The sequence below is a fragment of the Mesoplodon densirostris genome, chromosome 16, assembly GCF_025265405.1.
Source record: "Mesoplodon densirostris isolate mMesDen1 chromosome 16, mMesDen1 primary haplotype, whole genome shotgun sequence".
Lineage (NCBI taxonomy): Eukaryota > Metazoa > Chordata > Mammalia > Artiodactyla > Ziphiidae > Mesoplodon > Mesoplodon densirostris.
Window position 1 is genome coordinate 24,004,805 of NC_082676.1, and position 25,901 is coordinate 24,030,705.

Here is a 25,901-nt window from a genome sequence, read left to right on the forward strand (position 1 = left end):
CGGATTCCAACAAGCAGCTTCACTCCCTTAAGGCGGAGCCACCAAGCAAAAGTCGCCGAGCTCCTCTACCACAAACACGGGCAACTTCCGGGAGCTACCCGAGAACCTCCGCGCGCTTGCGCCGCCCCACCCCGCCCCGTGACGTCAACCATTCCATCCCGCCCTTTCTGGAACGCGGAGCTGCTGAGCGGGCCGGCGGCCATCTTGTGAAGCGGCGATAGAGGTGGTGGCTGCTCTGGGCTCCGGGAAGCCGTTCGGGCTGGGGCTTCCGACCGCGGGGCGGAGGCACTCGGCGGGGGGTAACTCGGGTCTGGGTTCGGGTGCCGCGCAGCTCTCCCCGGTAAGACTCCTGCAGCCCCGGAACGGACGGGGCTGTGCGGGGCTCGAGCCGCCCCTTGGTGGCCCGGGGCGGGGCCTTCGGAGGCCTCGGAGCCCGCCGCAGCGAGCGCCCTACGCTGAAGGGTCGGGGCATGGCTGCGGGGGGCCTGGGGCGCCGCTTGTGCCTCTCGGTCCTGAGAGGTTGCAAGTAGGACACGAGAGGAGGAGCCTGCCTACCGAAGAGGGGACGAGGCCGTAGCGAGGACGCCCCCATGGTCTGAGAGGGAGGAGGCCAGAACTGGGTGGCCCAGCGGCCTGAGAACGAACGGGAACTGCAGTGAAAATACACTACATCCCGAATGAGCAAGATTCTCTGTGCCCCCACGTGGGGCAGAGGTTGTAACTGTGTCCCGAAGTGAGGATGATAATCGTAGTGAGGACACTCCCTCCACCGGAAGTGGAAAGGAGGCCCTGGTGGCCTACCAGAAAAAGGGGACTACAGTCTGGACACACCTGAGGGGAGGGAGCTGTAGTCGGTGCTCTCCCGTGAGTGCAGGAAGGAAGTCGGAATTGGCCGCCTTCTTGGGCTGAAGGTGGAGGCGGTTGCAGTGAAACCCTTCCAATGCCCAGCGTTGGGGCGGGGCTTACCCTCCGGGGTGTCGTTAATTTGAGAAGCCGGCCCCGGTAGCGTGGGGTGAGTCCGCCTCCCGGGCCTCTTGGTCCCCGAGTAGGGAGGGGGCTGCTAAGAGCATCACCTTTACGCGCCCCTTGGGAGAGAGCCTCCAGCATCGAAGAAGGAGGAGGTCCAGTGGGATGTGGAGGCTGGGTGATTTTGATGGAGAGTGAACTGAGTTTCTTTTGAAGGCTGGAGGTGGTAGTTTGCGGCCACGTGAAGTGGGTGCGAGGGGCTTTGAGAATCTGCAGGTTAATGACGGGGATGGTCACTAATGCAGGAGGCTTAGCTGCTAGATTGTAAGTGCATGGACTGTATGTGTGCTTCCAATGTGTGATTTATAGTGAAAAATTTGAGCTCCGATGAGGGTTACTCTCGGTTATTCAGCCCTGAACCTGCCGAGAGTTGTATACTGAAAATAGCAGGCTCCGTAAGAGAGGTTTCTGGACCCTAAAACCCTCCTTGACTCCGGATTTCCAGAGATGACCTAATGTAAATTGGGATAGTTGGCAGGAACCATTTTATATTATTTAAGACTAGGGTGATGCCAGTCAATATAAACTACTAACAAAAAAATGTGATTGCAGCTGAAGGTTTTGTTGAAGGAGAGACTTGTGACGAGTATTTCTTTTAGAGCTTCTTGCTTGATTGGTTGTAAATGGTATAATTTTCGTAAAATGCAGTACTAGCAACATGAATTGCCTTGGACTTTGTTGTCTAGTTTACATTGTTAATGCATTTCAGAGCCTTTGCAGTTGAAAAAAAAAATCCTAGAAGTCTGGACGTATAGACCGTTCCTGTTGGATTTTGTTTTTTAATTATAGAAATATAATACAAGACTGGTTGTATTTGTTTTTGAAATTTGGTAGTTTTGATAGCGTGGAGGATTCTGGATTTAGTGGAAGGAAATTGTGCTCAGGGATTTTCCAAGAGTATTAAAACAATTGGAAAGAACTGTTACAGGTGGTTGAAAAAATTTATGGTAATTAATATTTGAAGAAAATGTTTGGCGTGTTTATATAAAAGTTAAGGATGTGCTTAGTATTATTACTGGAAAAAAATGACTTAGGGAATGCATTTTTATCATTTATATGCTTGATTATATATTGATTATTTTGTTTATGGATTGTGATGCATAATTTCAATTTTTCTTATGTTCATATCTGTTAGGTGAAAAATGTGAAGCTTTAGAAACCATTGTGGTAGTTACTTGGAACATACTGTTATGTGCTAATACCAGAAAACTTTAGGCTTCTTTCACTTTCTTTGACATACCAAATGACTTGATTTTTGCATGAGTTTGGGGGTTGTTGGTACAATTTGTAGATGTGAAACTTGATTTTGTGGGCCAGTGTGTTCCAGGTGCTGAAATCCACTGACAACGTTCATGCTGTTTTTATTCCATTTTGTAGATAGTCACTCCATCATTTCAGTTGAATATTTTCTTCTGTAGATGAGGTAGGAAGAACTTCTGTCAGTAACCGTTGCACAAAAGATGTTTTTAGATATCCCTCCCTAAAATGCAGGGACTGTCATCCATTTCTGTAATCTTCTGCCTGGCCCATAAGTGCTTGATGAATATTTGTGAATAAGTGAATATTGTTAAGTGTTTTAGGTCAACTAAGAAAAATCACTCAATCTTTAGTTTTATCAGATTTTACTACCACCACACATATACATTTTGGTTTGCATAGAGTTTAGTTCATTAAGTTTAAAGCCTTAAAACCAGTAGTGAGGGTGAATGTGGTTGGCTAGGTTCGAAAAAATATTGTTTCTTTGAAGTTTAAAGCAAGTAAGATAACGAACATTTCTGTTGGCATTTGGGGGGATTGAAAAATAACTTAATATTGTAGTGTTTTTGGCAAGAGAATAAATATCTTATTTAGAAATGTCTTTTGATTTGCTGCCTTTGAGTACTGACTGGAGGTTAATGGGAAAGTTGAGTAACATGCTATCAAAGGTTTATATCTCCCTCAGTGTCAGAAGAATTGTTTTATTAAGAATGGTCCCAGAACCTGAAATGTGTTCCATTTGGGGATGGGGACAAAAGTTGATGAAGCTGTGTTTTTTTCCATAATGCATACCATAATGTGATTATGCTGCTTGTAGCATTGTGCCCGTTATGATTGGTTCTCTGTTGCTCATCTCTGTGGTGAACATTTGAAGGGTGATTTTTGTTTCTTTTGAATCTGAAGAACTTAGGTCTGCTGTACCCTGGTTCTTGTTGATCAAAGACTTACTATTGAACAAAGTTAAAATTCACTTTTGGATGTTTATTACCAAATGAAGAGTGGAAATGGTCAAGTTCTGATTTTCGCCTTGGCTTCCTGGTAAAGAGGATTGTTGTCAGACATTTTATCCTGCAATTCCAAGTTTTTGGAATGGCTAGTATTTAAGAAAATCTGTCTTGTCATAATAATATGCTAAACTTTTGTAGTAGCCATTTGTAATTTTGCATATATCTAGAATTTGTAAGAAAGCCACTATGTGGCTTAATTCTCAAGATAAAGTGCAAAATATACTAAAGCTTCTTGTCTTAGATCTTCTGAAATACATCAGTGGATTTAATGGCAAATCAAGCCCATTTTCTCTTTCCGTTATGCTCTCTGAATAGGTAAAACATGTATTTTAGGTGTTTTGTTGCTTAGAATTATTTCAGTCTTATCTTTCTAAAACTCACCAAAGTTTAAAGGTGACTGGCGTGAATTTTTAAAGGTCACTGGAGTGACTGGTATCCTACATTCAGTTGCTAGCTGACATTTAGAACGCAGGAATAAGTAGGTTCCTGGAAAATAGTGATATTTCTGTTAAATTATTGTGCCCCTTTCAAAGTGAGGTGTTGAAAACAAGTATTTGAGTTCTCAATTTCTATTTGAAGGAAGAGCCATAACACCAAGAGTTGTGAAGTTCTGGCTGCTAGCCTGAGCTTTCTGTGTACTTTCCTTTGGCATGGGGTGAGATGTAGCTTCCCTTGTGCTGAAATAGAAAAGATTAACAAATTTATGACTAGATTGATTTTGTACTTTATTTTATTATTTTTTTTGCGGTACGCGGGCCTCTCACTGCTGTGGCCGCTCCCGCCGCGGAGCGCAGGCTCCGGACGCGCAGGCCCAGCGGGCATGGCCCATGGGCCCAGCCGCTCCGCGGCCTGCGGGATCCTCCCGGACCGGGGCACGAACCCGTGTCCCCCGCATTGGCAGGCAGACCCTCAACCTCTGCGCCACCAGGGAAGCCCTGATTTTGTACTTTAAATTGAATGAGTTGAACTAGGGATTTGCTGAATTCAGCTGGGCCTTTCAGCTTTTCTCCTTGTTTAGTAATTTCTGGCAACCCTGTAAACATTTTAGGGAGTAGACCTAGAATGTTCTCTTTGGGCTTAACTGGCTGACCCCGAACTTGTTCCTCTCCAGTGGACATATGGTACCTTCTTGGATCTGGAAGGAAAGGGGCTGAGGAACCTGTTTCCCTTACCTTCAGGCCATGCGTCCTGGCCCCACACCAGACCTTTTGAATTGGAATCTTCAGTAGGAGTCATCACAAGTGTTTAACTAAAAAATTACCCTGATTCTGAGGCTCATAGAGCTAAACTTGTACATTTAGAAAAAAATATTGCAATAATTCATGCTCTTCCTTGTTGAGTGTAAACTTTATGTAAAATAAGCTTTTTTCTGTTTTACATTTCCCTTTGTGACCCGTTAGATAAACTACTAGATGTGGCTTCTTTTTAAATGAAGACTTAAAATTCTAGATTTAATTAGGATTGATTGTACAACATTTAAAAGATTAACACAATGCTCTGGGCTTCTGAAGGTGTTGTTTATGACATACAGCATAGCTTTTTGTGGCAAAACAATCTCACTGTTCTTTAGTAATTTGAGTGGTTGTCTAGGTGATGTTTAGCTTGTTCTTTAGAAGAAGTTTGGAGTAACGCTAAAACGTTTGAATATGTCTTTCTGGTGATGAATATTAAGCTCAATGGTGGTATCTTGATCTTGAAAGATAGTTAAAAATAAGCATCATCATTCTAAGTAGGTGTCTATGAGTAATCTTATACCTAACAGTGACAATTTTCTTTTACTCTTTTGAATATAGTTGTCTAATCATTTGGTCATATAAATTGCTTGTGAATTGTTCATAACTTCACTAGTTTGGGAGAAATTCCAGTGAAAGACGAGTGACCTGTTTTTACTTTGGAAAGACTCTTAATATGCCGGACTTTTTTTTTTTTTTTTTTTTTTTTTTTAACAAGTTTCTTGGAACCATTTTGGTGTTAGAAGAAAAAGCACTCTTCCTTAATATATTGAACTCTAGTGGTTTTAACCAGGAGTTAGTCCTTATAGGCCAGACCTTTCACTTCACTTATGTTTTTTTTTTGTTGTTCGATTGCTATTTTGGTGCAAAGGAAAATATGTTGAAAGAGTAATTGCAGTAATTTCCATGAATATCCTTGAATTGATGACTTAATTTGTCCAGGAACTGTTACTATGTGAACTTGTGCTTTTTCATCAAAAATTTGGTGGGAACCTGAGGAAATAGGTCGCCGTTGGACTTGTGTTATGGAATTTTCTGGACTGGTTTAATCATCAAGTGATTAAAGCAATTACCAGCTGTGAAGCTGATCTTTATGACTGTTTTAGTTTTCGATTGATTCTTTCTTGGGCTAATTTATGACACATTCTTGATGTATGTAAATATATAATGCTTTGAGAGAAAGCAATTTGAAAGCAATACCAAATAATAAACGTGTGGGATTTTGGTACATGTCTTTTTTTTTTTTTTTTTTCCTAATACATTGTAATGATGTACTCCGGTGGTTTCAGACTCGCCCTTTAATATACAGTTCAGTGTGGCCTGTGCGTGTTTTGTGTTTCCTGCATTGATTTTTGCCTCCATTTATTCTCTATTGCAGTCTAAAAGTTGGTTTTAATTGGTTGCCCACAGGATTGACTTGGCCTCTACTTCTTGTTAAGAAAATACATCTCTTGTTTTATCAGGTAAGAGATTTTGAATAGAGGGTTTATTTTTATACAAAATAAATTGAGATAGCTTATTAAATAACATGAAAATATGTGTAATAACTAAATTGTGGTTTTTTGTTTGTAATAAGCTTATTTGAGGGATGGGAGAGGGGTGGACTGGGTGTCTTGAACAGTTGTTGCTTCCTTTGGGAGTCAGTTTTCTATGGATGCATTTCTCCTGCTGAATTCCTGATTATTAGGCAGTAAGTAGCTGTCTTTTTCCCTCAGTAGCATTCTAGACTACAAATATGGGTGCTTGTTATTGGTACGGTTTTTTAATATTCCTTTGCGGAATAGGTATAGAAAGTGGGTCATGTTTTAGAGTACAAATTGACTTACGGTGGAACCTTAGTGATTGGAATCTAACTTCTTGTTAAATAACTAAGGTAGGCTCAAGCAAGATAGGTTGAAATGACTCATCTGTCAAACAGGTACTTTGTAGCAGAATAGCATATCTTACTTCATGTTTTTCAGAACCTAAAAACTTTTCCTGTTTAGATGACTTTATGAATAAATCTTGTGCACTGCTTTGGTTTACTCGGCCCTTTTCTAGATGGTAATCTGGACAGACTTTCAATATAATGTTTTCACATGTACTTTGTACAGACTTTCACTAAATCTCTTACCTCAGCTGCAGATGGTTTGAAGACTTAATTGTGTATGTCACTTTAGCCCTGTGCTTAATTTTTGGGACCATATCAAATTTCCATTTTATTGTCCTAATGCAAACTAACATCTCTCTCTCTCTTTCTCAAGTTTTGGGGATCTAGATTACCCATGATGTTTCCCCCAGTTAGTGATTAAGTGATTTTTGAAGTTGAACGGAATGCTATCTCATCTTTGCGTACAGCCAATATTCTAGAGTTAGTAAGGAGTGAGATTTTGATTTAATGAATTGGAACCTTCTTGATGAACTTCTTAAAGACTGCTAAATAGTAAATAAGGGCAAAAGAATCTGTTGGTGTGACGTTTTTAGTATTAATTTTTCTTGTTGACGCTTGCAGACCAAAAATGGAAAGCTTCCCCCTGCCCCTTCCCAAATTTCTAATGTTTTATATGGTCTTGTTTTCTGTTTGCCAGTCCATCTTTCTGGATTAAGTTTGAAGGTGGCTTTTATTTTTGTGTATGTGTGTGTGAGAAAAGTATAAAAGCCAAACAATATATTTCTCTTTTGTGTGCAGCAATTGTAATATTGAGATACAGTTGCAGATGTTGTTGCCTTAAATTAGTATTCATGTAATATTTGACATTGAAAAACTGTTTTCATGGAGTTACAGAATTCTTAGTGCTTGGAGCAGGAATCTTTGCTCTTCTAATGTTCTCATTTGAGAAGTGATGAAACCAAAGCTCAAATAATTTATAATTTTCCTAAGATCACAGAGCCAGTTTAATATAGGTTTATATTTAAAAGTTGATTTTAAAAATGGCTTGGACAACACACTTTGTTGTTGACCATATAAATTTCAAATTAATATTTTTTTCAGTCTCAAGAGTTTGTTTTGGATTACTTTATACATGGCTGCCCTTCCATTTACTCTTAGAAACCATATGAATTGAAATACTGAAATTTTATTTAAGTCTGGGAGAAACTTTTCTTTTTTGATTATATCAAAATGGACATTATCTACAGAGATTAATGAGTACCCAGAAATTCCACAGGAGTTATGTTGGGTCACAACCACTGAATAAAGTGCGTACACTAGTTCAAAAATAAAAAATCCCTCTTTTTCATTATCAGCCCTCCCCTGTGGGATAAACAAGACTTTTTATTAAATGGAGGGCTTGAGAATGAATCTTTGGACCTGGGTTTTAATTAAAATAGCCATGGTGAATGGCACTGTAACCAGGTTCTACTTTTTGGATTGATGACTACAGGTAACTAATATTTTGGCTGTTTTACTCAGCATTTCTTCTGGATACTTAGTATGTATTAACCTTATATGTAATACGTAATTCCATATGTCATTTTCTTTAATAAATAAAGCTCTTCCTTTAATAAATAAAGTGGTTTCATCCTAGGATGAAATATGAAATCAGTTCTCATTTGAGACTTGAATCTGCTTTAGTGTTAAGTATTATTTGAAATTCATTATTATTCCCGCTTTGTTTCTGTTGTTTTGAGATTAAGCCATATAAAATGATACCAGTAATTCTACAAAGTTGTCAAAAGTTTATAAGGAAGATGCTGAGCCAGTTTTAAATATTAACTTTGATACGTCCTTTGTATCTTTTCCCCTGTAGATTGTTAAACTTTGTTTCCTGATTTGACTTACACATTTCTTTTAAATCTTATTGAATAATTAGTGGTCTGAATGATGATGTAATTGGTGATTTTCTTGTCCTGTGGTTGTTTTTTTCCTGAAATTTTTGAGTCTTGGGGCTGAACTTCTAAGTGTTTTCAGAATTAATGCCTTTTGGATGTTGAAATTGGGTTTTACATTGTAAATGGCATATAATATTCAGTTTTTAGAATATCCAAATTTAAAAAACGACATTGCTTGTGATAGTTTGAGGGAATACTTGAGGGCCTAATACGGTAGATGGTCATTCTTGTAGCTGAAAACTTGGTGTGATAAACAGGAGTCTGACCTGGCCGTTGCCTTTTCTCATCTGCAGGTGTGTGTGGTTTCAGCGCAGCATGGCTGTGGTCATCCGTTTGCAAGGTCTCCCAATTGTGGCGGGGACCATGGACATTCGCCACTTCTTCTCTGGATTGACCATCCCTGATGGGGGCGTGCATATTGTAGGGGGTGAACTGGGTGAGGCTTTCATCGTTTTTGCCACTGATGAAGATGCAAGGCTTGGTATGATGCGCACAGGTGGTACAATTAAAGGGTCAAAAGTAACACTATTGTTGAGTAGTAAAACGGAAATGCAGAATATGATTGAACTGAGTCGTAGGCGTTTTGAAACTGCCAACTTAGATCTACCACCAGCAACTGCTAGTAGATCAGGACCTCCACCTAGTTCAGGAATGAGTGGCAGGGTAAACTTGCCTACAACAGTACCCAACTTTAATAATCCCTCACCCAGTGTAGTTACAGCCGCCACTTCTGTTCATGAAAGCAACAAAAACGTACAGACATTTTCCACAGCCAGCATAGGAACGGCTCCTCCAAATATGGGGGCCTCCTTTGGGAGCCCAACGTTTAGCTCAACCATTCCGAGCACAGCCTCTCCAATGAACACAGTCCCACCTCCACCAATTCCTCCAATCCCAGCGATGCCATCTTTGCCGCCAATGCCGTCCATTCCTCCAATACCAGTTCCTCCCCCAGTACCTACATTGCCTCCTGTGCCTCCTGTGCCCCCAATACCCCCAGTCCCTTCTGTGCCACCCATGACCCCACTGCCACCCATGTCAGGCATGCCACCCTTGAATCCGCCACCTGTTGCACCTCTACCTGCTGGAATGAATGGCTCTGGAGCACCTATGAATCTGAACAATAACCTGAACCCTGTGTTTCTGGGTCCATTGAATCCTGTTAACCCTATCCAGATGAACTCTCAAAGCAGTGTGAAACCACTTCCCATCAACCCTGATGATCTGTATGTCAGTGTGCATGGAATGCCCTTTTCTGCAATGGAAAATGATGTCAGAGATTTTTTCCGTGGGCTCCGTGTTGATGCCGTGCATTTGTTGAAAGATCATGTAGGTCGAAATAATGGGAATGGATTGGTTAAGTTTCTCTCCCCTCAAGATACATTTGAAGCTTTGAAGCGAAACAGAATGCTGATGATTCAACGCTATGTGGAAGTTAGTCCTGCCACAGAGAGACAGTGGGTAGCTGCTGGAGGCCATATCACTTTTAAGCAAAGTATAGGACCTTCTGGACAAGCCCATCCCCCTCCTCAGGCACTTCCCAGGTCAAAATCGCCCAGTGGGCAGAAAAGGTCAAGGTCAAGATCACCACACGAGGCTGGTTTTTGTGTTTACTTGAAAGGGCTACCCTTTGAAGCAGAAAACAAACATGTCATTGATTTTTTTAAAAAGTTGGATATTGTGGAAGATAGTATTTATATTGCTTATGGACCCAATGGGAAAGCAACGGGTGAAGGCTTCGTAGAGTTCAGGAATGAGGCTGACTATAAGGCTGCTCTGTGTCGTCATAAACAATACATGGGCAATCGCTTTATTCAAGTTCATCCAATTACCAAGAAAGGTATGCTAGAAAAGATAGATACGATTCGAAAAAGATTGCAGAACTTCAGCTATGACCAGAGGGAAATGATGTTAAATCCGGAGGGGGATGTCACCTCTGCCAAAGTCTGTGCTCATATAACAAATATTCCCTTCAGCATTACCAAGATGGATGTTCTCCAATTCCTAGAAGGAATCCCAGTGGATGAAAATGCTGTACATGTTCTTGTTGATAACAATGGGCAAGGTCTAGGACAGGCATTGGTTCAGTTTAAAAATGAAGATGATGCACGTAAGTCTGAACGCTTACACCGTAAAAAACTTAATGGGAGAGAAGCTTTTGTTCATGTAGTTACTCTAGAAGATATGAGAGAGATTGAGAAAAATCCTCCTGCCCAAGGAAAAAAGGGGTTAAAGATGCCTGTGCCAGGTAATCCCGCAGTTCCAGGAATTCCCAGTGTGGGAATGCCCAGTGCGGGAATGCCCAATGCGGGAATGCCCAGTGCGGGAATGCCCAATGCGGGAATGCCCAATGCAGGAATGCCCGGTGCCGGAATGCCCGGTGTGGGAATGCCCGGTGCGGGAATGCCTAGTGCAGGAGGTGAAGAGCATGGCTTTTTGACTGTAGGATCTAAGGAGGCCAACAATGGGCCTCCATTTAACTTTCCTGGTAATTTTGGTGGGTCAAATGCCTTTGGACCACCACTCCCTCCTCCAGGATTAGGAGGGGCCTTTGGTGATGCTAGGCCTGGAATGCCTTCAGTTGGAAATAGTGGTTTGCCTGGTCTAGGACTGGATGTTCCAGGTTTTGGAGGTGGACCAAATAATTTAAGTGGACCAGGATTTGGAGGGGGCCCTCAGAATTTTGGAAATGGCCCTGGTAGCTTAGGTGGCCCCCCTGGCTTTGGAAGCGGCCCTCCTGGCCTTGGAAGTGCCCCTGGGCATTTGAGTGGGCCTCCAGCCTTTGGCCCTGGCCCTGGCCCAGGCCCAGGCCCAGTCCATGTTGGTGGTCCTCCTGGCTTTGGATCTAGTTCTGGAAAACCAGGACCAACAGTAATCAAAGTACAGAACATGCCCTTCACTGTGTCTATTGATGAGATTTTAGATTTCTTTTATGGCTATCAAGTGATCCCAGGCTCAGTGTGTTTAAAATACAATGAAAAAGGTATGCCCACAGGTGAAGCTATGGTGGCTTTCGAATCTCGGGATGAAGCCACAGCTGCTGTCATTGACTTAAATGACAGGCCTATTGGCTCTAGGAAAGTAAAACTCGTATTAGGGTAGCTGTTCACATCAGTTCTTCATAGGGTAGATATAGTCTTCATAGTGCTGTGATTAATGCATTCAGATTGTTTTTCTAGTGTTTCCAGGTTAGAGCCTGTGGATTGTTTCAATTGCATATAGATTGGTTTCCATAACATAGAGCATTGGTTGACTGTTTACAGAAGACTCACTACCAGGATAAACATTGCTGTATGTTACAGTAAAGCTGTCCGGAGAGAACACAAAAATGATTTTGGCATACTATTAGAGAAACCATTTGTAAAACTCAAATGACCACATAAAGCTTATCCAGGAGTCTAGATTGGTTTTGTTTTATACCATATGGGATGAAGAAAATAGAAATGTCAATAGAGCTCATTGAGGGTGCTCTTGCCAGCTGCTGAAAAATAGAAGCTGACTACTCTTGGAATTTGGTTTAAAGCTGGACAGATTTGCTTTGTTATAGGGTCAAAGCTTTGTCTAAAGTCCTCATTTTCTTTTAAAATTGAATAAAATCTCTGTATACAGATTCACTGTATGTACCTTTATTGCTTCTTGAGGGTTCTTGCTGTATAGACAGTCCTTCTGAAGTTGCTGCTTTATTTGCCTGATTGACTCATTTGTAAATGAGCAGAATTGTTTTGTTGATGTTTTTCTAATATAAAACTCCACACTTGGTTTGTGCTATAACCTTGAACTTTGATTTCTAATGTCAGTCACTCTTAAAACTGTGTGGAATAAGACGTTTGCCACAAAAATAAAATATGGAGTCCTCTACCTACCAGAGCCTTTTTGGTTTGACCGCCAAGTTTTAGTTTAGTCAGTTTAAAAATTGTTCATGTTGTTTGGATGGCATCGAAAACCAGAAATCACTTTTAATGGTCATTGTTTAAGATGCCTCATTTGAAGTCTTGCCCAAGATGGACTAATGTTTTGGCAATTTCCTTCTGTCCCAAATTTATGTGAAATTTTGGCCTGTAACTAAACCAAAAGGGTCCATTCATAAGAAAGCATTATTATATATAGGTCTTTAAAATTGTAGTTGAAATTGTTAGCTTCGTTAGCAGTAGTGTTAACAGAATAAAAGATCCATAAGCTGGTCCATAGATCAATATATATTTAATCCTGTTAATTGGAGGCTTTTTGGTCTAGTTGTTTGATCAGGAGCCTGGTTACAAAAATTCCTTATACAGAGTACAAGTGCAGCTTCCAGAGGGGAGAGAATTGAGGCTCCTTGCCCTTTCATACTCTGGCATTCAGGACTAAGGCAGGAGGACCACGTGGGTTCTGGTTGGTGAGTGTCCTTGTCACGAAAACATTTGCCTTACAACGTCCTGCTCACTGCCACAAAAGGCTCTACTTATGGTTACTTTTCTTCTTAGTTAAAACGCTCTAAAGACGTGTCACATTATATTATAAACATGGAATGGGAGATTGGTGAGATATCATGAAAAACAAATTTTGTCTTTTACATGGGCCTCTGTCTTGGTTTGAAACATCCCCAACATTTCCTACAAATCAATTTACTTACAAAGGGGTCAGCCTTTTAAAAGAAATATTTTCTATTTAAGAAAAATAGTGCCTTTTGGGTGTTGCAATTCAGTGGAACACTGAAATACAGCGTCGTGTAATTTAGAGTTAAGAGTGGCAACAGTTTCATTTGTGTGCTAAGATTTGGAAAGCTTTTTCATCACTACAATCTTAGAGGATTGACAGTACAGGATATTTTGTTTAGGGAAAGGATTATTTAGACTTTCAAAGAAGAAATGGCTGTGTTGTGGGTCTTTTGCTAATTCACGAATACAAATTTGCTTTGACAGATAACTAGATATTGCCTCCTCAACTAAAAAAGCAATATGATGTTTGTATATGCTGTTCAATTTAAGTTTTCTGTTAAGTAATCATTTCTCATTCCAAAGACAGAGTGCAAAAAACTTCAGCGCTGCTTGGGAGTCTTATTTCAACTGCAGATTATTTTCCCCATTGGAAAGCTGACTATTTTCATTTTAGAAAAATGGGTTGTTTGAAGATGAAAGTCTTTTTATCTTTTTTCACAGTCTATTTTGGTTATGTGTTCGTACGTTCTTATTAAATATTTCATATACTTTATTGCAACTTCTTTGTTATTTCTACGTTTTAGATTAATGCTGAAAAGGAAAACTTGATTTCATTGTTCATCAAATTAAATAAATTAAGAAAATAGTGGTTTGTGTAGAAACTGGAGAGAATTGTGTTTCATATTTGGTTGAATCACAACAGTGCTTCTCTTGTTGTGAAATGTAATTAAATGCTTTGCCCTCTGGTACTTGATTTTTGTGTATCTGAGACTTATTAACATAGTGCTAACTGCTAAGCATACTGTTCATCTTGTTCTGGGCATTGGAGTTTGACTTTTTAAAAAATTCTTGAAAATATGTTCTGTGCAACTATTCATACCTCTCTTACCTGCAAATTTTCTCGTAAGAACTAGGTTTGGGGTGAAAATTTACATTATTTTCTCATTTGCTTTGTATGGTATGAAGGATTTGTAAAGCTTCGCTCAAAGTGGTGTGTATTTGTAAACACTATCATGATATTTTTAATCTTATGTGTAAATTTTATTGCCTGTTTTTGGTGACTCTGACATTAATAGAAGAGAAACTTTTCCATTAGGTTTAAACCTTCCCCCCCACCCCCATTTTTTTGTTTGCTTTTTTTTTTTTAGCTTAAAGGGTTAGAGAAATCTACAAAATGTATTTTATAAATAAGCAAACTTGTAAACTTTTCCTGAACTTTAGTGAAACAGTTGGTAAGCAAAATTTGGAGGTGTGTTCTGTGTTTCCACTGTAGTTTGGATGTATAATTATTAGTGGCTTTTTTTTTTTTTAATGCAACACTGTTAAGTGAAATGTAGTTTCTAGCTTTGTGCTCCAAGTTGTCAAAGCATTGTTAGTGGAAATTCCATTAGGAAACTTTATTCAGAATTTCAGAGAGGTAACAGTGTAATTAGGTCAGTCTTAACCCACTGGATGAAAATCTAGGGCTGTGTATGGAAGTAAGCAAACCTACATTTTGGGTGGAAATACCTTAGATAAAAATAAGGATGCACGAAAGCCTTAATCAAACTCAAAGTCCCTTTTATTGGATTCCGTCACTGTGTACAGGTGTGGGTCAAGGTTTAAAAATAAATCCACTCAGTTGAAGAACACTTTAAAAATTGTAAAGAAAATGTAAAATTGCTGCTAGTCAAGTCTTCTGGAAAGAATTTCTGGCAGTGATCACTTTTAAAAATTATTTCCCACTCTTGCAAACATTTAAATTGTTTTACTGGCAGTTCTGTAGTAGTCCAAACTTTAGAAACCAAACACAGTAAAATAACTCATTGCCAATATGGCCACAACAGTGCCAGCAAATACTGCCTTGGCTTCATTCAGCAGAGATTTTTGTTTATATAGATGAAGTCTTGAATACTGTTCAATAAACTTGTCACGAAATAAAACAGGCTGATGCTTTTAATGCTTTAACTGTACACAAGTACTCTACTGAGCTATACCATCAGGTATTTGGGTTTTTTTAAAAAAACTCCTGAAAATATTTTGTGCTTTTGGAAAGGTGGCTTTGGTGATCTTGGAGGTAACAATTGTTGCTTATCCTTGTCTGCTAATGCTGAAGTGTGGAAAGAAGAGGATACCTGGAACTGCAGGGAGGAATCTTGACTCTAGGTTAAATCTGTGGTATCCACCTTTTCAGACTTACATGAGTTTTGCTAGCAAGTCACTTTGTTATGTGGACTCAGAACTGAAAACCAGATGCTCCTTTTCACAAAAGGAGTTTTAAAGGGGGCTGTGAATTGTTTTTTAAGAACTGATTAGGAAATGGGAAAACAAATTTTCAGAATACATTGTTAGTTGCACATACCTCTAAAGCTTTGTTTTTCTTTTTTGTTTACTTGTTTTTGCATTAGTATGTGAGGTATTTGAGGTGGGGAAGAGGGGAGAGGAATCAAAAATATTGCTGCTGTCTGACATTGATGCTCTGGTTTTGTCCTTTCCACATTGGTTCAACTTCTACTGAAAAAAATAGCAAATAAAAAGTTTCCGTAAACTCCGCAGTCTCTTTAAAAAAAAAAAATCTGGATTGGACTTGCAGAGAAATTAGTGGGCTGTTCCTTTTAACCAAAACTCTTGAAAAATGTTTGTAACTTTTATCTTTATCATGAAAGTTTTAGCCTGTATTTGAGTTTGAATACCCAACTTGTTTTAGAGAGGTTTAGACTAGACATAATTAATTCCAGGTAGTTGCTGATCTGTTTTTAAAATTACGACAGTTTGTCTAAGCATTTGAAAAATCACAGAGTGAAATCGGCTGCCTAAGGATATCCAGAATGGCGTTTCCCATCTTAAAGGGGTGGACTATGTGCTAATATGTCTCCGTTTCTCGCTCAGGAGCGATCACTCAACTTCTGTAATTCATTGTTGTCTGCTTTCCATTGTTCTACAGCAAGTAATAGTCTATCAATTTTGTGCATCGCCACCGTTCTCCTTACCCCCCAAAAGTAGAGCTTTTACGGGATATGGTAGAATCCAAACTTATGGCTATCCTTTTTAATTAAAAAAAATTGCTTGCTATCAGTTTTGTCTTTTTAGCATAAAATCTTTAGATCACACTGACTTACTGTAAAATGTTCTGGAAAGAGTACTCTTGTGGTGGCACAGTTCTCTGATGCTGTAGTGACTTTTTTGGGAAAACTGTTCAACAAATAAGCAAGCTCATCTCTTATTGGTGCCTGCTCATGTAAATCTTAATTCTTTACTGTGCTATTCCTTGGTGCCTTGAGCTATTTTGTGCCAGAGGATCTCACAATCATCCTAGAATATGGGTCCTTTTCTGGATCAACATAACTAGCAACAAGCAACTAAGGTGGCAACTGCTTTTCTACATATTACTCTACTACTGAAGGGGCAAAAAGCCACCTGATGCAAACATTCCAGCCCCAGGGACAGAGGGCAGCACTCTGAAACTCTGAGGACAGGGAAGTAGTGTAGTGCTCATTAACCATATTCCTTGAATTCTGTCAAGAGTCCCAGGAACCTCTCCCCAGCAAAAATGTTGACCATTAGGTCATAGAGACTAAGCAAACACCAGCTGTAGAGAAGTGGTTAAATAGCACAACAGAGCATTGGAGTTGGCACCCTAGCTGTTCCAGACATCTGGACTCTGATTTCAGTGACTTAATAGTTTCATGTCATTTTTCCTAGTCAGCTGATGGCCTGCCATTTCATGTTGAGAGGAGGAGGAGGTGACTATTTGGGGTAAATAGAGCTATGACTGGCAAGAGAACATAATTAAATATGGACAGAGTTAAAGATGTCGAATAAGCATAACACATCCCAGTATTACAATATAGCAAGCTATGCTATGTTCAAACAGACTGCCCCTTGGTGTTTGATTCCCTCTCTTTTGATGCTCTCAGTTTTTCCCTTTTACCTGCTTGTATAGTAAGCCTGCTGGTAACCAGCACTATGAGTTTTACTTAGACTGAAGCCCCCTCACTGGTGTCTCTGTAGCCCTAACCTCCTAATAGGGGTGGGGGGTGGGTGTGAGTTCACTCACAGCTCTTGATTAGTGAAATAAGATTTGTCACTTACGCATTTGTGCTACACATCAAATGTAACAACCACATTGTACTGCAAATCACTTGTTAGTCCTCGAAGAGTGGGAAAGTCTTAAGAAGGGTAAAGAAATTCAGCTACTTAAGGGGTCTTAAATCGTACTAACAGGTGCTGTTGTTAATTTCCTCATTTTTCTTTTGTTCCACACTTCCCCACATGTTGGGTTGCAGTACAGAAAGCGTCATGTCCTTTATATATAACTCCTTTCTGTAGTGTGGGCCCAGTAGGATCCCTTGGCTATAAATCTGGCTTAAGTGGTAGAAAGACAAATGCACCTCTTACTGAAGTAGATAATGCTAATTACCTTTGCATCTGTGACCACTGAATTGACAGGCTGGAATTGGAAACATCTGTTACCTCCAAACTTTTAAGACAATTTCACATGGATATACAGCTTAGCCATAGCTGTAACCCATGCTAATTAAATGTTTTGAGTGGTTTTGTGCACCTAGCACTTAACACATTGTGTTGGAAAAGGAAGTAAAAAAAAAAAAGCCTGTTTTTCAAGACTTTAAAGTCCTAAATGATACAAGTAAGTGCTCAGTTGTACTTATACATGTTCAGGGTATACTCATGACCCACAGGAGCTAGATAAAGGGTTTCCTGGCCAGCTGCTGAATGGTCAGACAGAAATAAGTGTAATGGAATCCTCCTTAGGTGTAAGCTGAGGGAAGGTGCCATCTCTAACCTGGGTTCTTGGGGATACAATACTGTTAGTTTAGTAAAGTGAAATGATTGTGTGAGGGAGCACAGTAGCAGTATCAAAAATTGTGCCTGTCCTGAAAGCTCTTATGCTGTCCCATAACAGCATAGCTTGAGGTTCTGGCAGCCTAACTGATATGACTGAGCTGAATGGTCTACAGAGCAGGTAGGCAGGCAAGGCAAAGGTTGGTTCTAGGGATGTCCTGGCCTAGGAGAGGGGTAGAACCTTTTATCTTTTTAATAATCTTTTGACTAGCTGCCAGATAACAAATGCTCTAATACGTTCATAAACAACTCAGAATTAAGTGAATTTCCCCCATCAATTTAACCACGTATATGCATAGTTGTCTACCTGAAATTCATTCCTTTGTGGTTTTAGATCAATTTGATACAGAGTTTTAGCTTTTCTGTATGAAATGTCCACCTTTTGGTTCTTGTTCTTCTAGGCCAACACTGTCCAATAGAATTTTCTCCAATGGAGATGTTCTCATGTGCACTAATATGGTAATTAAATTTGAATAGCTATTGTGGCTAGTGGCTACTGTGTTGAACAGCACAACTTTAGATTCACAGTGCAGCAGCAGATTTTCTCTCCCAGGTCTGATCTTTGGAGATCTTGTTAGGCAGCACTATCCAAAAGAAATAAGAATCACTTGACGTCATTTAAAATTTTCTAGTAGCCACATTTATAAAAGGTTAAAAGGAACAAATGAAATTTAAGAATACACTTAATACAACATTGTAAAGCAACTACACTCCAATAAAAATTAAAATATATATATTTAACCCAGTAGATCTTAAATGTTACAGTTTCAGCTTATACTCAATATAAGATTATTGAGCTATTTTACATTTTTTTTTGTACTAAGTTTTCAAAATTCAGTGTATATTTTACAGCACATTGTGATTCGAACTAAGCATTATTTCAAGTGCTCAATAGGCTGCATGTGGTTAGGGGCTATCCTTTTGGACAGCACAGATTTAGAATATTAAACAAGTTATTCCCTGCCATTCCTCTCCTAGTTCTGCTGCCTCTTTCAGCTGTTTCTTCACTTTTGGGTATTCACATTTTGTTGCATTCCTCCCAACCTTTACCCCTCCTGTTGTGTTTGCAGGTTAGTTTTGTTTTGTTTTTGAGAACTTGCCTCAGTTACCTTTTTTATGGGCAACACTGGAGGTTAACTAGGTGACAGTTTTATATTGTAAAATTACTAATCCTGCACTAGAAGCAGCCACAGGACTAGAATCTCTCCCCTCCACTCTGTACCCCATCCACAATGGCAAGTGGGCAAATCATTGTGTGTCTGTAACGTAGCATCTTTATTTTTGAAATCCTCTCTCTTTAATTTCTCAACTTCCCTAACATAATGAATTCTGAAGATCAACCCATCTTAAGATCTCCCATGTATCCCAAGTAAATTTATTCCAGTGAGGGGGCTTGCATTATCAGCAGTAGGTTGGTTTCTTTTCCAGGGGCTCTGGTCTGCTGCTTTTGTTCATTAACTCAACACCTTTTGTGCCATTGGTCACACTGCACACTGGAGATGCACAAGTTCTTGTTGATGCCCTTGCCCTGGAGATGGTAAGGAAGGTGGTCCAGTACTGTTGTCTTAGACACTCTGCAGGCAATAGAGAGGCAGGTGTCTCATTTAAAGAACACAGATTAAATATATAGATTCCACCAGGGCAGGATGAGGGCAAAGGTGGCTGCCAAGTAGGTGTTCTTTGAAAATTTTGGTATAAGTCACATTTTCTACTTTATTTGCTGTATTCGTGCTTATTATTTGAAGTTTATTCCTTTGATTCCTTTGCCTTGGCAGACAAATAGGGAGAATGTGTGGTGGGTGCAGAATTATTTTTGATCTGTGTGCAAGATTAGTGTAGATCATGGGAAGAGGCCACATGAGCCTCACTGCTCTTTTAGTGGCCAAGTGGACTTCAGATTGAACTGGATTACAAGGTGTGAGCTGTTGGTAAAATGGATGGAAATCACATCCTTAGGGAAGCGAGTTGTTCATCCAAGTTACTGTGTGTCCCAGGGCTGGTTATTTCCTTTCTCTGTCTTCAGTAGTAGTAATGGGATTAATTAACAAAATGGGGTTAAATTAGATACTCATTATATTCAGTTTTAAATTTCTGTGATTCTGTGAACCCAGCTATTTCATTTCTTTCTGGAACTCTAGTTAATTTGAACCTTAAACAAAAGAGAGGCCAATGGAACTGAAAGTTTTGGTCTGGCTACTGCTTGTGATAGCGGTTCCACACTTAAAGCTTGAGAATTTCATCAGGAGAGAAAAGAGGGAAGGGTCTTCATTTCCTTTTTTGGAGGCTGTTCCTTTCCTGCCATTTAGGTCCTCTGGAGCAGGTAGACCGAGGCATTCCTCCTGGGTGTCTCATCAGCCAACAAGTAGATGATGATACCATACAGTAAAAGGATCCGTTTATGAGCACTGAAGAGAGGAGCAGTTAACACATGTAGGGCACTTATACTGGGTCAGGCAGGGGGCACTTTCCATGGCTAGCCCCATTTAATTCTCAAAATAACCCTCTAAAGTTGGCATTATTATTATCCCCACTTTACAGATGGAGAAATCCAGGCAAAGAGAAGCAAAATAACTTGCCCAAAGTCTCATTGATAAGGGGTGGACAGAGATTATTCAATCATCATCTGTCTGCATGACTCCAGAGGCAGAGCCCCTCCTTTCCTCAGTTGTTTCCTTCTTCTCCCTGACTTTTGGGGGAGAGATATGGGAGGCCAGTGGCAGCACTCTTTTGTCATGGGTCCTGAGCTGGCTGGGGAAGGGGCTCCAGCCTTGTGCCAATGCTCCAAATGCTTATTTTGAAGTAAGAAGGTGGCGGCTTTGTTTAATCACATTCAAAGTCACGAGGGGAAAAATGTCCACTCAGATACAGTTCTATCTTGGTGGAAGGCCATGTGTTCCTTCTTGGTTTGCTTCCTTTCCCATATCTAATTCTCTCCTCAAGCTAGCTTCCCTTTGGAGAGTTGCACACAGGTTGGATTTGTCCATTTTTGGATAAGTCTTTTGGGGACGTTGGAGTTGGATCAGTGGCTTCCAAACTTTTTTGACCATTGTAGAATACAGCGGGATGGGAAACCCTGTGACCATTTACTGTTATTTTCCCACTTTTCACTTTTTGTGTGAACATGCACATTTTAAGCTTTCTAATATTTCCAAATGCTGCATGGCAGCCAGACTTCGTAGTATTATATGGATCTAAGTCAAATTATTGCTTAAGATTTTCGCTTATAAACACAATGTTAGTATCTCTTAGTCAGATGTATGAATAAAGAATGTAATTTTGTAGGAAGGATTTGCATATTTGATTCAGTTCGTGACCTAAGAGGACTGTCTTTGAGGCTGTTGATTTAAATGTGGGGAATTCCTGAGTTATAGAGGGAGAGGCAGGGGTAGAAATACTTGGTCTACCTTCATCATGTCCCTTGAGGCAGAGAGGGAAAAGAAGAGTGGTGGTGATGGGCGTAGTTTGTCTTTTTCAATCTTAGAAGAAGAGAGTACTCCATTGGGTGGTGTTCTGCTATTGGGAGCTTATGGAGAATTTCCTGATGGGTGTTCAAGATTTGATCCAGCATCTCGGCTGCTCCAGTGTGCCAGGGTAGGCAGCAGGAGTGAGAGCGTGGCTTTGGTTCGTGAGTGAGTGATCCTGCCGTGCAGATGGGTGCTCTGTTCCTCCTCACAGCCTGGAAGTGGGGTGAAGTCTGGTGCCTTGCCTTGTTAGGCTTTTGGGAATGGAGGAAGGCAGTGTAACTCCTGAGCGTGAAGGACTGAAGAGTTTCAGCTCAGTTGGCACTGAATTGGATCCAACTAGATCGGGAGGAAAGATCTGTTCTTGGATTTATGAAGGGCCAAGATAGAATCTCCCGAGGCAGGAAAGGGGAAGCCAAAGAAAATGAAGGGTGAGTTACTGCCTGTTGGCAGTGAGATTCCCTATCAACAGTGGTGTGCTAGTAAACTGGCTAGCTGGGCGAAGGGAAGCCCTGATTTTTAGCATTTGCCCAATTTCTGTGGTTTAAAACTTAACAAGGCTACCTGCTTACAAAATTCCTTAACTGTTCTCTCTTGCAAACTGTACAAGCCTGCTCCGGCACTCTGCTTCAAGCCTCCCTCAGGTGTTTTGAATTCCCATTATGTGCTCAGGTCTGTGCTGTGTGACATAGGAGATACGGAAGCAGCGTCTTTTCTAAAGAAGCTTGTTATTTCATTGACAGGAGCTGGAAACATTGACAGGGTACAGTTGTGGTGTGGCTTGAGTATAGCAGTCCAGAATGAGAAGTTGTTGAGTGCTGGAAAGATCATGAAAAGGGGAGCATATGAGAGCTAGGCTTGAAGGATAATAATAGCTAACACTTACTGGTGATAATAGTATCAGACTCTGTACTAAGCATCTTGCATACATTATTTATGTCAATCTTTAGAAATAGATAATATCCCCTACTTAACACCTGAGTAAAAATTTTGCCCAAATTACAGAGATAGGACATCATTCTGGTGGGTGTGTAATAGTATCTCATTGTGGCTAGAAAGGAGTAAAGCCAGTACTTGGAGCCTGGTTACTTCACTGCAGAACTCATACTCTTGCCCACTATATCAGATTGCTATTAAATATAAGAAGGGAGGTTCTTTCAGTAGAGAAGGGTGTTAACTACAGTCCAAAGTCTTAAGACTAGGTGGGAGTCAGAATAAGAGTTCTGGTCCTCATTTTACTTAACGATGTATGTTTCCTTAGCCAAATCACTTCTTCCCTCTCTGCCTTGAATTGAGGAACTTGGATAAGATGATCACTCAGTTCCTTTTAATTTCTGACATTTTGTGAATTTTAAGTTATAAAAATGAGAGTGTGTATCGCTTCTTTAAGGAATACTGGAGAAAGTGCCCTGCCAGGGTACGAGGCTTGGGAAGCACTAAGGTTGGCTGGCAATGGGGGTAAGCAGAGGAAAGCGGTCTACAAGGGCGAGTGAAGGGAATGAGACTCCAAGTGCTAGAAAGCAAAAGAAGGAAAGGTTGGTTCTTAATACTCAGTTGTTTCCATTTGCAGTTTCCCAGATGGAAAGGTGTGGATTGTGGGTGCAAACAGAGATAACAAGCTAGTCTTTTGTGTTGAATGTTCCTGGAAAGCTCACTTCTCCCTTGATGGCTTCTGCAGCAGGCCAGGGCTAGATTTGGGTTATTTCTGAGAATCCTTGGATTATCACTCCTTTCTTTTAGCATTAATTCAGCAGTTATTTATAAAGCACCTGCTATGTATGAGTCACTAGAATGAAATAAGACAGATCTGGTGCGTCCCCTATTGAATTTATATAATCTGGTAGGGGAAATAGATAATAAGCAAGTAAGTTACACATTTTGATAGGTTTATGAGAAGCTGGGTTTTGTTGGTTTGGAGTCAGAGAAGATCTCTGACTTCAACATAGAAAAGAGATCGGAAGGGACTGAGTGGAAATGGGGAGACCAGAAGGAGACTATTACAGACATCCAGGCAAGATGCGCTGACTCAGAAGAGAGTGCACAAAGACCTGGCGAGTATTAGCCAGATCTCTCTTACAAAAATAAATGAAAAAAATTTCTGAGACTCCTTTTATTAAGTCACTTAAATGTAATATTTAATAAACTTTTGTAAAGCTCCAGTCCTATAAAGGATGCTGAAAATCCCATGAGATTAATGACACTAGATGAAAGGTAAATGAGGCTGGTGTAAAGTATGTAGCTGTTAAAGGGATAGGGGACAGAAGAGTGACATGAACTAGTTTTAATTACAGAAGATTTCCAAACAGGTAGGTTTGGAGGTAAATTTTAAAGGAGATAAATAGGATTTAGGAGATGCTAATAATCCCATGCATTAGATGATTTAAAGGGAATATGACTCAAATGATAGAAAACTGCACATTATAAAGATTTGCTTGTACGAGTCACTAATTCCAATGAGAAAGTAAAAGTCAGATTTGTGAAAAAACAAAACTGTAGTTATCCAGGAAGCTCTGACCTCTCAGAATGAAATCTAGCCCCATGTGCTCCTGAGGCATATGTGGGCCAACAGCATTCTTGTTGGGGTTTTAGTCTGGGCAGAGAAGAAACTGAAAAGAGAATAGGACCAGCTGTGGAGAAAGTGGTAGAAATGGTAACAGACTAGAAAAGAATAGTCTATCAGAAATAGAGGCCTAGCACATGAGGAAGCTCCTGACCCTCTGCATGTATTTGGCCCCCACCAAAAGCATCTCTTCCTGGGATCTTTCAGAAGCTATGGAGTGAGGGGAAGGGCAGCAGCTCCAGTTGTTGCCTGTCATCTTACCACCACAGTTCATTACTGCTAATGCTCTCATAGTTCACAACTGTTTAATTTTTTTGGCCATGCTGCGCGGTATGTGGGATCAGGGGTCAAACCCGTGACCCCTGCAGTGGAAGCTTGGAGTCTTAACCAATGGACCACCAGGGAATGCCCACAACAAAGTCTTTATCAGGGATAAACCTGTAGTCCTCCATTTAAATTTTTCCCTGACATTTTATTATGAAAACTTTCAACATACAGAAAAGTTGAAAAAATGATACAGTGAATTCCCATATATCCACCATTCAGATTCTACAGTTTATATTTTCCTATATTTGTTTTACCACATCTACCCATTCAGCAAACCATTTTAATTTTCAGTGCATTTCAAAGAAGTTGCAAGCATCAGCACACTTCACCCATAAGTATTTCAGTATGCCTTATCCTGAGCTGAATATTTGTTTATGGGTTTAGGGTAGGGGTTGATAAAATTTACATGCAGTAGGATGTATATACCTTAAGTGTACCATTGGATGAAAATGACAGATTCACCTGTGACTCACATTCCTACCTAGGTAAAGTACTTTCACATGCTCCCTAGAGTTCTCTTCTGCCTCTTCGCAGTTAATACCTCCCCCTCCCCTGGGGGAGAGGGGAAGAACAACCACTGTTGTGAATTTTTCACCATAGATTAGTTTTGCCTGTCATAAAACTTTATAAAGTGTAACTATGCATTTTATGCTTCAGGTTCATCCATGTTGCAGATATTAATAGTTTGTTTCTTCTTTTGCTGAGTAGTTTTCTATTACATATACAAACATATTATGGTTTGTTTATCCATTCTCATATTGATGGACAACTGGGCTGTTTCAGATTTTTGGCTATTACGAATAAAGCTGCCATGAACATTCATGTACAAATCTTTTTGTGAACATAATGTTTTTATTTATTTTGGATAAAAATCTGGAGTGTAATTGCTCTCAGGCTAGATATACGTTTGGTTTTCTAATAAGCTGCCAGACCGTCAAAATGGTACATTTAGTGCCTTCACTAACAACGTATGAGAATTCCACATCCTTGCTAACATTTGGTGTTGTCAGTTTTTTACTTTTAGCCATTGTGATGGGTATGTAGTAGTACCTCATTGTGGTTTTAATTTGTATTTCATTGATAACTAGTGCTATTGATCACTTCCTTTGATTATTTCCAATTCATATGTTTTCCTTTATGAAGTATCAGATCAATTTTTTTGCCCATTTTTTAATTGACTATCATTTAGCATTGAATTCTAGGAGTCCTGCATTTAAATTTTAAAGCTTAGTTGTAGAAGAGTACAACTTCTGCATTACTGCCAGGCATTAGTTCAAATGGAAAAGGCATGAAGGTTTGAGTCGAGCAGAAGCACATTTACCATTTATTCAGTAAATGGTTATGAGTACCAACTAAGCACTAGTATACAGAAATAATACCTAGCCCTAGTTCCAAGGAGCCAAGATTATGAGGGTAGACAGACAAAAGTAAAAATTCTGTTGTAGTGGTTTCACCGTTAAGTCACTAAATATTTACTGAGTACCTACTATAGGATAGGTACTGTTGTAGGTATTGTACATATAGAGATAGGCGAACCAGACATAGTTCCTACTCTAATACAGCTTATTTGTTTTCTGGAGTGTATGTGGGGGAAGACAGTGCAGAGCCCCTGAGATGGGGAATGAGATTGATGTTGAGTGTATGTGGATCAGAAATGAAACCTGGCTGGAACGTACTTGCATGACTAGATGATTAGTTAGGTGATGGTCAGGTCTTGCAGGGCTTTGTAGACCATGGTAAGA

The 25,901-nt window shown here is 40.0% G+C and overlaps 1 protein-coding gene across 10 annotated transcripts in view; it reads left to right on the top strand.

Annotated features, from left to right (window-relative positions):
- The first annotated feature begins 157 nt into the window (after nucleotides 1-157).
- The window catches only part of LOC132503758 (copine-1), a 37,433-nt gene continuing 11,689 nt past the window's right edge, over nucleotides 158-25,901 (top strand). For 2 of the 10 annotated variants that reach the window (XM_060120527.1, XM_060120533.1), the window contains exons 1-2: nucleotides 169-340; nucleotides 5,901-5,985. Coding sequence is in view for 3 of the 10 variants with exons in the window: in XM_060120526.1 (XP_059976509.1) it covers nucleotides 8,648-11,434 (2,787 nt within the window). In the remaining 7 variants the exon portion in view is untranslated. Of the gene's footprint in view, nucleotides 341-5,900; nucleotides 5,986-8,625; nucleotides 13,724-25,901 lie in introns of those variants that run through there. The other 8 variants (XM_060120526.1, XM_060120524.1, XM_060120525.1 and 5 more) reach the window with 8 other exon arrangements.